This window comes from Tympanuchus pallidicinctus, unplaced genomic scaffold, assembly GCF_026119805.1.
Source record: "Tympanuchus pallidicinctus isolate F22 unplaced genomic scaffold, pur_lepc_1.0 scaffold24, whole genome shotgun sequence".
NCBI classification, from domain to species: Eukaryota; Metazoa; Chordata; class Aves; order Galliformes; family Phasianidae; genus Tympanuchus; species Tympanuchus pallidicinctus.
The window spans coordinates 9945174-9958479 of record NW_026294741.1 but is presented as its reverse complement, the minus strand read 5'-3'; the positions used below and the strand labels follow the sequence as shown (position 1 = coordinate 9958479).

The 13306-nt window shown below is 60.3% G+C and overlaps 2 protein-coding genes across 2 annotated transcripts; both read right to left on the bottom strand.

Annotated features, from left to right (window-relative positions):
• Positions 1–1161: 1161 nt before the first annotated feature.
• On the bottom strand, positions 1162–5182 carry LOC128083396 (outer dense fiber protein 3-like). The gene is made up of 7 exons (XM_052688573.1): positions 3858–5182; positions 3423–3552; positions 2939–3139; positions 2448–2549; positions 2003–2124; positions 1698–1838; positions 1162–1468 (listed from the first exon to the last, which is right to left on the bottom strand). The coding sequence occupies exons 1-7, from the start codon at positions 4338–4340 to the stop codon at positions 1385–1387; spliced, it is 1263 nt and encodes a 420-aa protein (XP_052544533.1). The 5' UTR covers positions 4341–5182; the 3' UTR covers positions 1162–1384.
• A 4043-nt stretch (positions 5183–9225) lies between these two features.
• LOC128083395 (outer dense fiber protein 3-like) lies at positions 9226–13046 on the bottom strand. The gene is made up of 7 exons (XM_052688572.1): positions 11837–13046; positions 11402–11531; positions 10918–11118; positions 10427–10528; positions 9982–10103; positions 9677–9817; positions 9226–9447 (listed from the first exon to the last, which is right to left on the bottom strand). The coding sequence occupies exons 1-7, from the start codon at positions 12317–12319 to the stop codon at positions 9364–9366; spliced, it is 1263 nt and encodes a 420-aa protein (XP_052544532.1). The 5' UTR covers positions 12320–13046; the 3' UTR covers positions 9226–9363.
• Between the last annotated feature and the right edge of the window lie 260 nt (positions 13047–13306).

The following is a 13306-nucleotide window of genomic DNA, read 5'->3' as shown; positions in this document are numbered from 1 at the left end:
GGGCGACCTTTGTAACCAAGCCCAAGAAATCCTTTCTAACAACTGTGTAACGTTTCACCCCCTTCCTCCCCACCCCTCTTTTCCCTTCCGCTTACTTTTTCTCTTTTCTTCCTTTCTCTTCTCTCTTTCCTCACCACCACGAACGGTCACTTGCACATCAGTTTCAAGCAGCCTTGTTCTGGCTCCAAGCTTGCTGCCAGACGCATTTCTTGTGATGAGACTGACTTGTCTAGGAGATGAGTGACGGGTGTTGCCGTGGGGCAACCAACATCACTGTGTGGACAATTGTAGCTGTTTGCCTTTGCAAGAGAGTGCTCAGGACCGTTTGCTGGCGGAAGATCTAGCCTGTGACCAAGTGTCTCCAGCTTGCTGTGGGAGACTGGGGGATGATCCCACTGTACCCTGCAGGTACAAGGCGAGATACAAGTGGGCGCCTCCCTGCTCCCTCTTATCTGCTGGCAAGGCCCGGAAGATGGGAACCAAAGGAGTTCCTGCCGAGATCCAAAAGCCAGAAGCTGTCACTCCAAAAACAGCTGACTCAACCCCTCTGGACTCACAAATAAGGTGGTACTGCCACGTGGTCACCGTCGTCGTCGACAGAACAACAGTGCCCGACGACCCACCACCACTGAAGATCACGGACTGAACTATGAACCACGCTGGATCCACGGTGGTGACCATCGATCTCCCTCTTGCTTCCTGCAGAGACTCCTTGCTTCTCCTTTCCTATGTTTCCTATCGCCCTCCTTCTCTTCCCCATCCCCCTCATTCAAAATACTGTCTGTCCTCCCCTTCCCCACCTCCCTGATTAAGATCTCTAATAAACTGGTCGGACCAACATTTCTGCCGTTGTCCTGTAAGCCCCGGGCACCTCCCTAAAATCCTCCTGTCGGCGCTGGAAGGGATGCACTGCCCGCGGCCGGCCTCCCGTTGCCATTTGCTTCCTTTACTCTTTACTTCAGCACGTGGCAGACATCAGCACTGCAAACGGCTGATCAAGCAAGCATCGGCGGTCTCCAACGCACTGATGTTTGAAAGGCTTCGGGAAGCGCTGGCGCATTCCTGTGTGCAGCGGGGAGGAAAAAGGAGTAACAAGAAAGCACACATGTTGGTGTTGGGTTGGTTTTATTGATGACTCACTCCAATTGCTAACAATTGTTCAAGTAAAATGGGCAAAAGCCCAAGTCCATAGATGGAAATTGCATCAAGTCCATAGATGGAAATGGTATCAAGTCCATAGATGGAAATGGCATCAAGTCCATAGATGGAAATGGAAGCAGTCCATAGATGGAAATGGAATCAAGTGGAAACCGGCAGTTGATTGGTGTCTTCCCGGCCCCTCCCATGCCAGGAAAGCAAAGGCGGCCTTCCAGACGTGGCTGATTTATTCCACAATCAGAGGGGTTGTGTAGAGGGAATGCCGGATTCCAAAAGTGGATGCAGGCGCCCGGGGCTTGATCAGCGTCACCTGGAAGGGCAAAAAGGAAAGGCAGATCAGCAAGGGCCCTTCTCTTCTCTGCTGCCCTCCCTTCCTCTGCTCGGAGGTGGCACGAGGGCAGGGAGCAGGCCTGCTCTCCGGCACTTGGTCCCTGCGGCCAGAAGCTCTTTGGCCGGAGGAAGCCTCAGGGCAAGGGGGAGAGGTGTGAAGGCTGTGCTTGTGAAACAGAGGGGACGAGCTGAGCAGCGAGCTGCCTTACCCGGCCTATGTTGTAGTCTGCGGGCCCGGGCTTCACTGCTTTGCCCTCTGCAGGTTTTGATCGGGCCGCCATGGTGTACGCGGGCGCCCTGGTCTTGTAGGCATCCACAGCTACCTTTGGAAACGCCGCGGGCCCCGGAGTCTGCAAGAGAGTCATGGGTGCACGGGGCTCGGATCACACGCAAGGCTCTCTTTCCCTGGAAGCCTGCGTTTAGCAAAGGTGCTTGGGGCTTGGAAGCCCCCTGGCACAGGGAGAGCAGCCCAGCTTCGGATGCTAACATGGAAAAGAGGAGCAGCAGAGCTCACCTTGGCAAGGTCTTCGTCAAAGCGGCCGCGCTGGCTCCTTCCCCTCATGGAGTAGCAGGGGCTGGCCGCCGTGTAGGCTGTATTGGGGCCCATCAGCTTGGGCAGCGTGTAGGTGCCCGGACCTGCAGGAGGAGCAGCAGAGAGCGTGTGCGTGAGGGGCTGGAGGAGACGGAAGCAGCAGAGAGGGGCAGCCCGCCCAGCCTGCTGGGGGGAGGGCTCGCCCCTCTGCCAGTTCCTGCCTCTACTCCGGCACTGGGCCAGTGCCGGCAGCTCCGAGCCCGAGCAGCCGGAGCCGCTGCGGGCCGAGAGGTGTTGGTCACGCCAGAAAGCTTGCGGCCCCAACGCCGCACAGGCTGCGCGGTCGGCCCGCTGCTGGTACTGATCAGCGGCCCGTCCCTGCAGGATGCTCAGGATGAAGGGTCTGCCTTTGCCGCGGTCAGCGTACCTGGAGGGCGGTCTGTGCGCAGGGGCTCCCGCCGGAAGGCCATGGACTGCACCGGTGGGCACTTGAAGACGTGCCTGTTGGCTGCCTCGGTGCGGTAGTCACCTGGGGCGGAGGAGAAGAGGAAGAAAGCCGTGAAGTGCTGGTCTCCTGCAGCCGCAGGGACAACGTCCCGAGGAAAGGGTCTTCTGAAGGGCTGCAGGATTGCCGGGGGGCGCAGGCAGCACGCGGGGACGCTTTTCCGTGCCCCGCCACTATGTCCTGCCTTGCTGTCCCTCCTGTCAGCCCCCGGCTCCCTGTTCTTTTCGGACGCGGGGTCCTTGTGCCCTCGGCCCGTGGTGCTGGGCAGCCGTCCTTCTCCAAGGGGAGAGCGTGTTTATCGCTGCTCACAGCGGTTTGTGCTCTCTCACAAAAGACCGACGGCTCCATCAGGGCGCGAGCTGACCCAGGGCAAACGCCGCGTGTGGGGGAAGCGCTGCAGAAGTGGTACTCACTGGGTCCGGGGGTGACGGTGGTCTTCGTCGTGGGGCGTCCACAAAGGTGGGCGCTCGGAGCCACGTGCTTCCCGTTCCTGGTGACGGCGGGCTGCACAAAGTAGCAGGGACCTGGCCCGCAGCTCTCGGCCGCAGGCGGCTTGGTCCCGCGAAACGTGTACGCGGGGGCACGGGCTTTGGTGGGGCTGTGGCCCACGAAACCTAGGAGGAAAAGCAGAAGAGTCAGTCCCTGAGCGCAAATGCCTGCGCCAGCGCCATGCAAAGCCGCCGGAAGGAGAGAGCGGAGCTTTGGCCAGCGCGCTGCCAGTGGCCAGCAGTTTCCAAAGGCCTGCCCGCACCACGCGCGCAGGCACTCCGCAGCGAGAGGCCCCAGAGCGCCGAGTCTGCGGGAGGCTCCGACGGCACGGGGAAAGGCTCGGGAGCTGCTCTGCCCCGCCACGGCCCCGACGCGCGTCCCCCTGCGCCCCGGCGATGGCCGCCGTACCTGTTGTCCCCGGGATGGAGTACTGGGGCCCGGGGCTGGGGAACTGGGCCGAGATGAGGCCGCGCGGGCGATGCGGTCTCCACGTCCCCACCCAGGCTCCGTCCATGCTGGCAGGCGCGTGCCTCCAAACCTACAGGCAAGAGCAGAGGAGTCAGTGCCGGGCTGCCCCGGCAGAGGCCGCGGGTGAGCTCCGCTTGCCGCCGCCCGCCGCTCGGAGCCCGGAGGGGCCGGCAGGAGCGGGCTGTCTCCTCCGCTCAGCCGCGAGCTGTCCGCCGCGTGCCTTGCGGCTCCCGGGCCAGAAGGGCCGGCAGCGATTTCTGCTGCTCACGGCGGTCCTGCCGCTCTCGTGCCGCACGCCCCTCGCGCGCGGCGGAGCTCAGCCCGCACCCCGCGGCCGGGCTCTGCGGCCCGAAGCGTGCCGGAGCTCTCCCTCACCTCTGTGAGCCTTGGAGGACGAGCGCGACGAGGCTGAGCTAGTCTGCTGCTGGGGCTGCTCTCGGGCACGGGGCACGGCGAGCGGCTGCGGGCAGCGCAGCTCACGAATGGGGCGCCTGGAGCCGGCGGCCAGCTGCCCTCGGGGAGGGCCCGGCGTCGCCATTGTGACGGCACGCGGGCTCCGGGGACGTCATCGGTGCTGGGACGTCTCCCGGCCGGCCCGGAGCCGCGCCCTCCACGCCTTTTCGGCCGCGCGCCCCAGCCCGGAAAAAGCTGGAGCGCACGCTGCCGACCCCTGCAGGTGGACCGAGCTCTCAGTGCCAGCCCCGTGCCGCCCGGGGCTCCTGGGGCTTCATCAGCGTCACCTGCAAGGGAGAGAATCCCAGCGGGGAAATGCACTGAAAGTCCCTTCCGCCTGGGAAGGTGCAGCCACCAGCTTGATGATTTGGTTGCCCTCTCTTTTAGCTTGTTCCAAAAATACATCTAAATGAAGTGCACGTGTTGTTGCCGTTCACTCTGTTCTAGAGCGCATCCGTGGCACCAGGCAATTCCTCTTCGCCCAGTCCGGCCCAGACAGGCCAGGACCAGATCATAGAATCACAGAACAGGCTGGGTTGAAAGGGACCACAATGACCATCTCGTTTCAACCCCCTGCTGTGTGCAGGTCGCCAACCAGCAGCCCAGGCTGCCCAGAGCCACGTCCAGCCTGGCCTTGAATGCCTGCAGGGATGGGGCATCCACAGCCTCCTTGGGCAGCCTGTTCCAGTGCCTCACCACCGTCAGAGTGAAAGACTTCCCCCTCACATCCAACCTAAGCCTCCCCGTTCCCCCTTCTCCTATCACTAGGAGACTTGTAGACAGACATTCCCCCTCCTGTTTATACACTGCCTTCGAGGATTGGAAGGCCACAGTGAGGTTTCCCCCGGAGCCTTCTCTTCTCCGAGCTAAACAAGCCCGGTTCCCTCAGCCCTTCTTCATAGGAGAGCTGCTCCAGCCCTCTGATCCTATTAGCGGTCCTGCTCTGGACCCGTTCCGAGAGCTCTGCGTCTTCGTTGTGCTGGGGGCCCCAGGCCTGGGCGCAGCGCTGCAGATGGGGCCTCACAAGAGCCGAGCAGAGGAGGACGATCACCTCCCTCTCCCCGCTGGCCGCCCCTTTTTAATGCAGCCCAGAACACAGCTGGCCTTCCAGGCGGCGAGCGCGCACTGCTGGATCCCGCCGCACCCCCGCCTCACCCTGAAGAAGAATAGGATCCCCGATGGCAACACCGAGCTGTGCAGCCTTTCCCCAGAATTCCGAGGATGCTGCCACACCTCCTCAAATCCCTCCCAAAATGCCCAGGACCCCCCAAGCTTCGCCCCCTCTCCCCCCCAAAATCCCCAGGGGCCCATCCCCCCAACACTGCCCAAAGCCCTTCAGCTGGCCACAGAGTTTCCCAGGACCCCAAAGCTCACCCAGGGCGCCCAAGCTGCACCCGTCTCCCCAAGGCTTCCAGCGCGCTTCTTTTCCAGCTCCGCAGGGACGCCTCCCCTGCCCTGAGCCACGGGCAGTGCTGCGGGGGCATCCCCCCGTGCTGAACTGCAGTCCTGGTTCTGCACCGCAATAGAACCGTCACAGTCTGGTCCAGGCTTCAGAACAACCACCGTACTGTCCTCTTCTCAGGACAGGTGCGGAACAAACGCTCGCTGTGCCAAGCGCGATGGAGAAGCCAGGAGTGAGTCGTCTCGCTTCTCAGCTTCTCCCCCCGCCAGCAACGCCCCCCCGTTGCTATTGGAGTTGCTGTTACTGGAACAGTTGATCCGTTAGTAGAGAGTGCCCCAAAGGCTGCTTGCCTCCAAACGACGTATGATAGAAAGCTGCAGCCACACGGTGAATCACCGGTGATGGTGCCTGCTGATCCTGAGAGGATGCCTGCTTTACCCTGGGCGCTTCAGAACCACTGAAAGCCATAGGCACACAGCTGCAAGATGAGATACAGGCTACGTCTCAGGGAGAAAGAAGCCGGGCACTGTTAGAAGAGGCTGTAACCTCTAACCATCTGCAGTCGGGATACAAAGCACGGACGTGGGGGGAGGGAGGTTGCCCAAGAGTCAGTTGACCACGGGAGAAAATATGGTTTCTTCCAGCGGTTTCTTCCTCCAGGAAATTGGAGCCAAGGGAAGTGAGGCTTGCCGCGGCCAGCCTTGCCCCCAGGCCACCTAGCCCAAAGCTCAGTGGGACTGGGAGGGTCTCACTGTCAGTAAAAGCAGGGAGGCGAAATATCGATCATAAGCGTAATTGTCTCTGGACACTGGGCTGGCACAAGGCTGTTCCACGAGATCTGATGAACGGAGCAGCCACTGTCAGGTTAGAGGCATTCTTTGAGCGGTGGCCGGAACAGAAGCTCAGGAATCTGGAGGAAAGCAAAAGCCCAGGTGCGAGGGCCTCTCCCGAGGAACCCGAGCGGCTCTCCAAGCCATTAGAAAGCTGCTGTCTTCGTCCCTCCCAGGTGAGCGGGGGGCGGTGAGGGGTGGATGCATGAGAAAGCTCACAGCCAAGGGAAACAAAGAGATCCTCCATGTAACACCTTCCGTGCAAAGGCCTCACCACTCTTGCCACTTATCCCTGGGAGTCACGGTTCAGTGGCTGAGAAGCTAGGGAAAGCCTCTTATCTCCCTGGCCAGCCTGTGTCGATTGACCCGGCTAACCTGCGGCCAGTTTCCCTAACCCTAATGGAATCCCTGAACGAATGTGCTTGGAAGGCTAAAGACACCCCGAGAAAGGAATAGAAAAGCAACACTTGCTGGACTGTGCCCTCCTTTGTTAGCCGTATTAACAAAGCCCCAGAAGGGCGAGTCGGTGTCTTGTTGTATGTTACAGAAGATCCCCGTGGGACCTGGATTGGACACAGGAAGGCTGATAGCTGATTTTAACAGCTGTGGTTTGTGACAGAAGATGCGATCACGCTAGAATCCTGAATACACCTCTTGATGACACGTTCTGGTTGCAGCAGTGTTATGTTTTGCGTTGCTGTGGGTGTGGGTGGTGGTTGGTATCGGTCCTCGGACCTGTTAAACTTCACAACTGGCTTCAGGGTTCTTAGAGGTCATCCTAGCTTCCTGGTGCTCCCTGCACAGTGACAGCCTTTCTTTTGAGCCCTTCTTTCACCCCTTTTTATCAAACTGCTCATGACTGGCATGTAAGTCCTCCGCAGCCTTTCCAAATTCCTAACAAACTGGGAAACGAATCAGGGGACCCATCTAATATCTGTCAGACGTGGGCACAAAGGAAACGTGTCATAAAGCCTTTTGCACTGATGCTTTTCAGTGTCACACCAGTCCAGGAGCTCCATCCAAAACGTGGCTGTTGGAAAGCGCCTAAGCTTTGGTAGGAGACGTGTACGTCTCTGGGATTACTCCTCTTTGGTGCTTCCTCCTGTGGGCTATCCTGCACACGCTCTCCTGTGAAAGCCTCTGTAGACTGTAACAGTACTCGAACTTGCCAAGCTAGGATTTCTCTCTCCCAGCATTTGAATTGCTTTGGGAATGCTCAAGTGGACAGTTCTCATGGCACGAAATCATCTTAGAGAACACTCCATGGCAAGTCCACATACTGTCAGATTGGACTAGGTACGCTTTTGGTGAATTAACTGAAGCGTGCTGTTGCACGGCTCCTGAGAAACACCACAGCTCTGCTGAAGGATTCCCACCTGGATCCTGGCTTCCGCTGGGAGTTCCTGGCTGCTGGGGAAAGCAGCTGAGCCAAACAGCTCTGTTTGTTTTGCTTACTGATTTGTCATTACTGGTTCTTGTGCAATGCATGGCTGTTGCCAAATGTATGGTTGTCCCTTTTCACTTTCTACCTTTTCTTCATTGCGTAACATTGGTGCCATCACTGCTGAGGAGTCACCGGGTGGTGTCTGTGGCAAATTGGATGGCTCTAATTGTTGCCTACAAATTGGATGACAATGAAGAGGTTGCTAAACAAATTGCCCGTGGGTGAAACGCCTCCTATTCTGTGTGCCGTTGCCACTCTCGTGTTTGTTCCTTGCGTGGTTCCATGGCGGATTCAACTTACACAAGGACTTGTATCCTCCATGTGCTTTGTAACCACTTCAACTGATGATGAACAAGCCCAGCGCATCAGGGCGACCTTTGTAACCAAGCCCAAGAAATCCTTTCTAACAACTGTGTAACGTTTCACCCCCTTCCTCCCCACCCCTCTTTTCCCTTCCGCTTACTTTTTCTCTTTTCTTCCTTTCTCTTCTCTCTTTCCTCACCACCACGAACGGTCACTTGCACATCAGTTTCAAGCAGCCTTGTTCTGGCTCCAAGCTTGCTGCCAGACGCATTTCTTGTGATGAGACTGACTTGTCTAGGAGATGAGTGACGGGTGTTGCCGTGGGGCAACCAACATCACTGTGTGGACAATTGTAGCTGTTTGCCTTTGCAAGAGAGTGCTCAGGACCGTTTGCTGGCGGAAGATCTAGCCTGTGACCAAGTGTCTCCAGCTTGCTGTGGGAGACTGGGGGATGATCCCACTGTACCCTGCAGGTACAAGGCGAGATACAAGTGGGCGCCTCCCTGCTCCCTCTTATCTGCTGGCAAGGCCCGGAAGATGGGAACCAAAGGAGTTCCTGCCGAGATCCAAAAGCCAGAAGCTGTCACTCCAAAAACAGCTGACTCAACCCCTCTGGACTCACAAATAAGGTGGTACTGCCACGTGGTCACCGTCGTCGTCGACAGAACAACAGTGCCCGACGACCCACCACCACTGAAGATCACGGACTGAACTATGAACCACGCTGGATCCACGGTGGTGACCATCGATCTCCCTCTTGCTTCCTGCAGAGACTCCTTGCTTCTCCTTTCCTATGTTTCCTATCGCCCTCCTTCTCTTCCCCATCCCCCTCATTCAAAATACTGTCTGTCCTCCCCTTCCCCACCTCCCTGATTAAGATCTCTAATAAACTGGTCGGACCAACATTTCTGCCGTTGTCCTGTAAGCCCCGGGCACCTCCCTAAAATCCTCCTGTCGGCGCTGGAAGGGATGCACTGCCCGCGGCCGGCCTCCCGTTGCCATTTGCTTCCTTTACTCTTTACTTCAGCACGTGGCAGACATCAGCACTGCAAACGGCTGATCAAGCAAGCATCGGCGGTCTCCAACGCACTGATGTTTGAAAGGCTTCGGGAAGCGCTGGCGCATTCCTGTGTGCAGCGGGGAGGAAAAAGGAGTAACAAGAAAGCACACATGTTGGTGTTGGGTTGGTTTTATTGATGACTCACTCCAATTGCTAATAATTGTTCAAGTAAAATGGGCAAAAGCCCAAGTCCATAGATGGAAATTGCATCAAGTCCATAGATGGAAATGGTATCAAGTCCATAGATGGAAATGGCATCAAGTCCATAGATGGAAATGGAAGCAGTCCATAGATGGAAATGGAATCAAGTGGAAACCGGCAGTTGATTGGTGTCTTCCCGGCCCCTCCCATGCCAGGAAAGCAAAGGCGGCCTTCCAGACGTGGCTGATTTATTCCACAATCAGAGGGGTTGTGTAGAGGGAATGCCGGATTCCAAAAGTGGATGCAGGCGCCCGGGGCTTGATCAGCGTCACCTGGAAGGGCAAAAAGGAAAGGCAGATCAGCAAGGGCCCTTCTCTTCTCTGCTGCCCTCCCTTCCTCTGCTCGGAGGTGGCACGAGGGCAGGGAGCAGGCCTGCTCTCCGGCACTTGGTCCCTGCGGCCAGAAGCTCTTTGGCCGGAGGAAGCCTCAGGGCAAGGGGGAGAGGTGTGAAGGCTGTGCTTGTGAAACAGAGGGGACGAGCTGAGCAGCGAGCTGCCTTACCCGGCCTATGTTGTAGTCTGCGGGCCCGGGCTTCACTGCTTTGCCCTCTGCAGGTTTTGATCGGGCCGCCATGGTGTACGCGGGCGCCCTGGTCTTGTAGGCATCCACAGCTACCTTTGGAAACGCCGCGGGCCCCGGAGTCTGCAAGAGAGTCATGGGTGCACGGGGCTGGGATCACACGCAAGGCTCTCTTTCCCTGGAAGCCTGCGTTTAGCAAAGGTGCTTGGGGCTTGGAAGCCCCCTGGCACAGGGAGAGCAGCCCAGCTTCGGATGCTAACATGGAAAAGAGGAGCAGCAGAGCTCACCTTGGCAAGGTCTTCGTCAAAGCGGCCGCGCTGGCTCCTTCCCCTCATGGAGTAGCAGGGGCTGGCCGCCGTGTAGGCTGTATTGGGGCCCATCAGCTTGGGCAGCGTGTAGGTGCCCGGACCTGCAGGAGGAGCAGCAGAGAGCGTGTGCGTGAGGGGCTGGAGGAGACGGAAGCAGCAGAGAGGGGCAGCCCGCCCAGCCTGCTGGGGGGAGGGCTCGCCCCTCTGCCAGTTCCTGCCTCTACTCCGGCACTGGGCCAGTGCCGGCAGCTCCGAGCCCGAGCAGCCGGAGCCGCTGCGGGCCGAGAGGTGTTGGTCACGCCAGAAAGCTTGCGGCCCCAACGCCGCACAGGCTGCGCGGTCGGCCCGCTGCTGGTACTGATCAGCGGCCCGTCCCTGCAGGATGCTCAGGATGAAGGGTCTGCCTTTGCCGCGGTCAGCGTACCTGGAGGGCGGTCTGTGCGCAGGGGCTCCCGCCGGAAGGCCATGGACTGCACCGGTGGGCACTTGAAGACGTGCCTGTTGGCTGCCTCGGTGCGGTAGTCACCTGGGGCGGAGGAGAAGAGGAAGAAAGCCGTGAAGTGCTGGTCTCCTGCAGCCGCAGGGACAACGTCCCGAGGAAAGGGTCTTCTGAAGGGCTGCAGGATTGCCGGGGGGCGCAGGCAGCACGCGGGGACGCTTTTCCGTGCCCCGCCACTATGTCCTGCCTTGCTGTCCCTCCTGTCAGCCCCCGGCTCCCTGTTCTTTTCGGACGCGGGGTCCTTGTGCCCTCGGCCCGTGGTGCTGGGCAGCCGTCCTTCTCCAAGGGGAGAGCGTGTTTATCGCTGCTCACAGCGGTTTGTGCTCTCTCACAAAAGACCGACGGCTCCATCAGGGCGCGAGCTGACCCAGGGCAAACGCCGCGTGTGGGGGAAGCGCTGCAGAAGTGGTACTCACTGGGTCCGGGGGTGACGGTGGTCTTCGTCGTGGGGCGTCCACAAAGGTGGGCGCTCGGAGCCACGTGCTTCCCGTTCCTGGTGACGGCGGGCTGCACAAAGTAGCAGGGACCTGGCCCGCAGCTCTCGGCCGCAGGCGGCTTGGTCCCGCGAAACGTGTACGCGGGGGCACGGGCTTTGGTGGGGCTGTGGCCCACGAAACCTAGGAGGAAAAGCAGAAGAGTCAGTCCCTGAGCGCAAATGCCTGCGCCAGCGCCATGCAAAGCCGCCGGAAGGAGAGAGCGGAGCTTTGGCCAGCGCGCTGCCAGTGGCCAGCAGTTTCCAAAGGCCTGCCCGCACCACGCGCGCAGGCACTCCGCAGCGAGAGGCCCCAGAGCGCCGAGTCTGCGGGAGGCTCCGACGGCACGGGGAAAGGCTCGGGAGCTGCTCTGCCCCGCCACGGCCCCGACGCGCGTCCCCCTGCGCCCCGGCGATGGCCGCCGTACCTGTTGTCCCCGGGATGGAGTACTGGGGCCCGGGGCTGGGGAACTGGGCCGAGATGAGGCCGCGCGGGCGATGCGGTCTCCACGTCCCCACCCAGGCTCCGTCCATGCTGGCAGGCGCGTGCCTCCAAACCTACAGGCAAGAGCAGAGGAGTCAGTGCCGGGCTGCCCCGGCAGAGGCCGCGGGTGAGCTCCGCTTGCCGCCGCCCGCCGCTCGGAGCCCGGAGGGGCCGGCAGGAGCGGGCTGTCTCCTCCGCTCAGCCGCGAGCTGTCCGCCGCGTGCCTTGCGGCTCCCGGGCCAGAAGGGCCGGCAGCGATTTCTGCTGCTCACGGCGGTCCTGCCGCTCTCGTGCCGCACGCCCCTCGCGCGCGGCGGAGCTCAGCCCGCACCCCGCGGCCGGGCTCTGCGGCCCGAAGCGTGCCGGAGCTCTCCCTCACCTCTGTGAGCCTTGGAGGACGAGCGCGACGAGGCTGAGCTAGTCTGCTGCTGGGGCTGCTCTCGGGCACGGGGCACGGCGAGCGGCTGCGGGCAGCGCAGCTCACGAATGGGGCGCCTGGAGCCGGCGGCCAGCTGCCCTCGGGGAGGGCCCGGCGTCGCCATTGTGACGGCACGCGGGCTCCGGGGACGTCATCGGTGCTGGGACGTCTCCCGGCCGGCCCGGAGCCGCGCCCTCCACGCCTTTTCGGCCGCGCGCCCCAGCCCGGAAAAAGCTGGAGCGCACGCTGCCGACCCCTGCAGGTGGACCGAGCTCTCAGTGCCAGCCCCGTGCCGCCCGGGGCTCCTGGGGCTTCATCAGCGTCACCTGCAAGGGAGAGAATCCCAGCGGGGAAATGCACTGAAAGTCCCTTCCGCCTGGGAAGGTGCAGCCACCAGCTTGATGATTTGGTTGCCCTCTCTTTTAGCTTGTTCCAAAAATACATCTAAATGAAGTGCACGTGTTGTTGCCGTTCACTCTGTTCTAGAGCGCATCCGTGGCACCAGGCAATTCCTCTTCGCCCAGTCCGGCCCAGACAGGCCAGGACCAGATCATAGAATCACAGAACAGGCTGGGTTGAAAGGGACCACAATGACCATCTCGTTTCAACCCCCTGCTGTGTGCAGGTCGCCAACCAGCAGCCCAGGCTGCCCAGAGCCACGTCCAGCCTGGCCTTGAATGCCTGCAGGGATGGGGCATCCACAGCCTCCTTGGGCAGCCTGTTCCAGTGCCTCACCACCGTCAGAGTGAAAGACTTCCCCCTCACATCCAACCTAAGCCTCCCCGTTCCCCCTTCTCCTATCACTAGGAGACTTGTAGACAGACATTCCCCCTCCTGTTTATACACTGCCTTCGAGGATTGGAAGGCCACAGTGAGGTTTCCCCCGGAGCCTTCTCTTCTCCGAGCTAAACAAGCCCGGTTCCCTCAGCCCTTCTTCATAGGAGAGCTGCTCCAGCCCTCTGATCCTATTAGCGGTCCTGCTCTGGACCCGTTCCGAGAGCTCTGCGTCTTCGTTGTGCTGGGGGCCCCAGGCCTGGGCGCAGCGCTGCAGATGGGGCCTCACAAGAGCCGAGCAGAGGAGGACGATCACCTCCCTCTCCCCGCTGGCCGCCCCTTTTTAATGCAGCCCAGAACACAGCTGGCCTTCCAGGCGGCGAGCGCACACTGCTGCCTCATGTCCAGCTTCTCGTCCACCAGGACCCCCAAGCCCTTCTGCACAGGGCTCTCAAGGGGTTCTTCCCCCAGTCTGTATCAACACCTGGGATTGCCCTGACCTGAGTGCAGCACCCTGCACTTGGCCTTATTGAATCTCATTAGGTTTTTATGGGCCCACTTCTCCAGCCTGTCCAGGTCCCTCTGGATGCTTCCCTTCCCTCCACTTATCGACTGCACCGCTCAGCTTGGTGTCATCTGCAATCTTGCTGAGGCTGC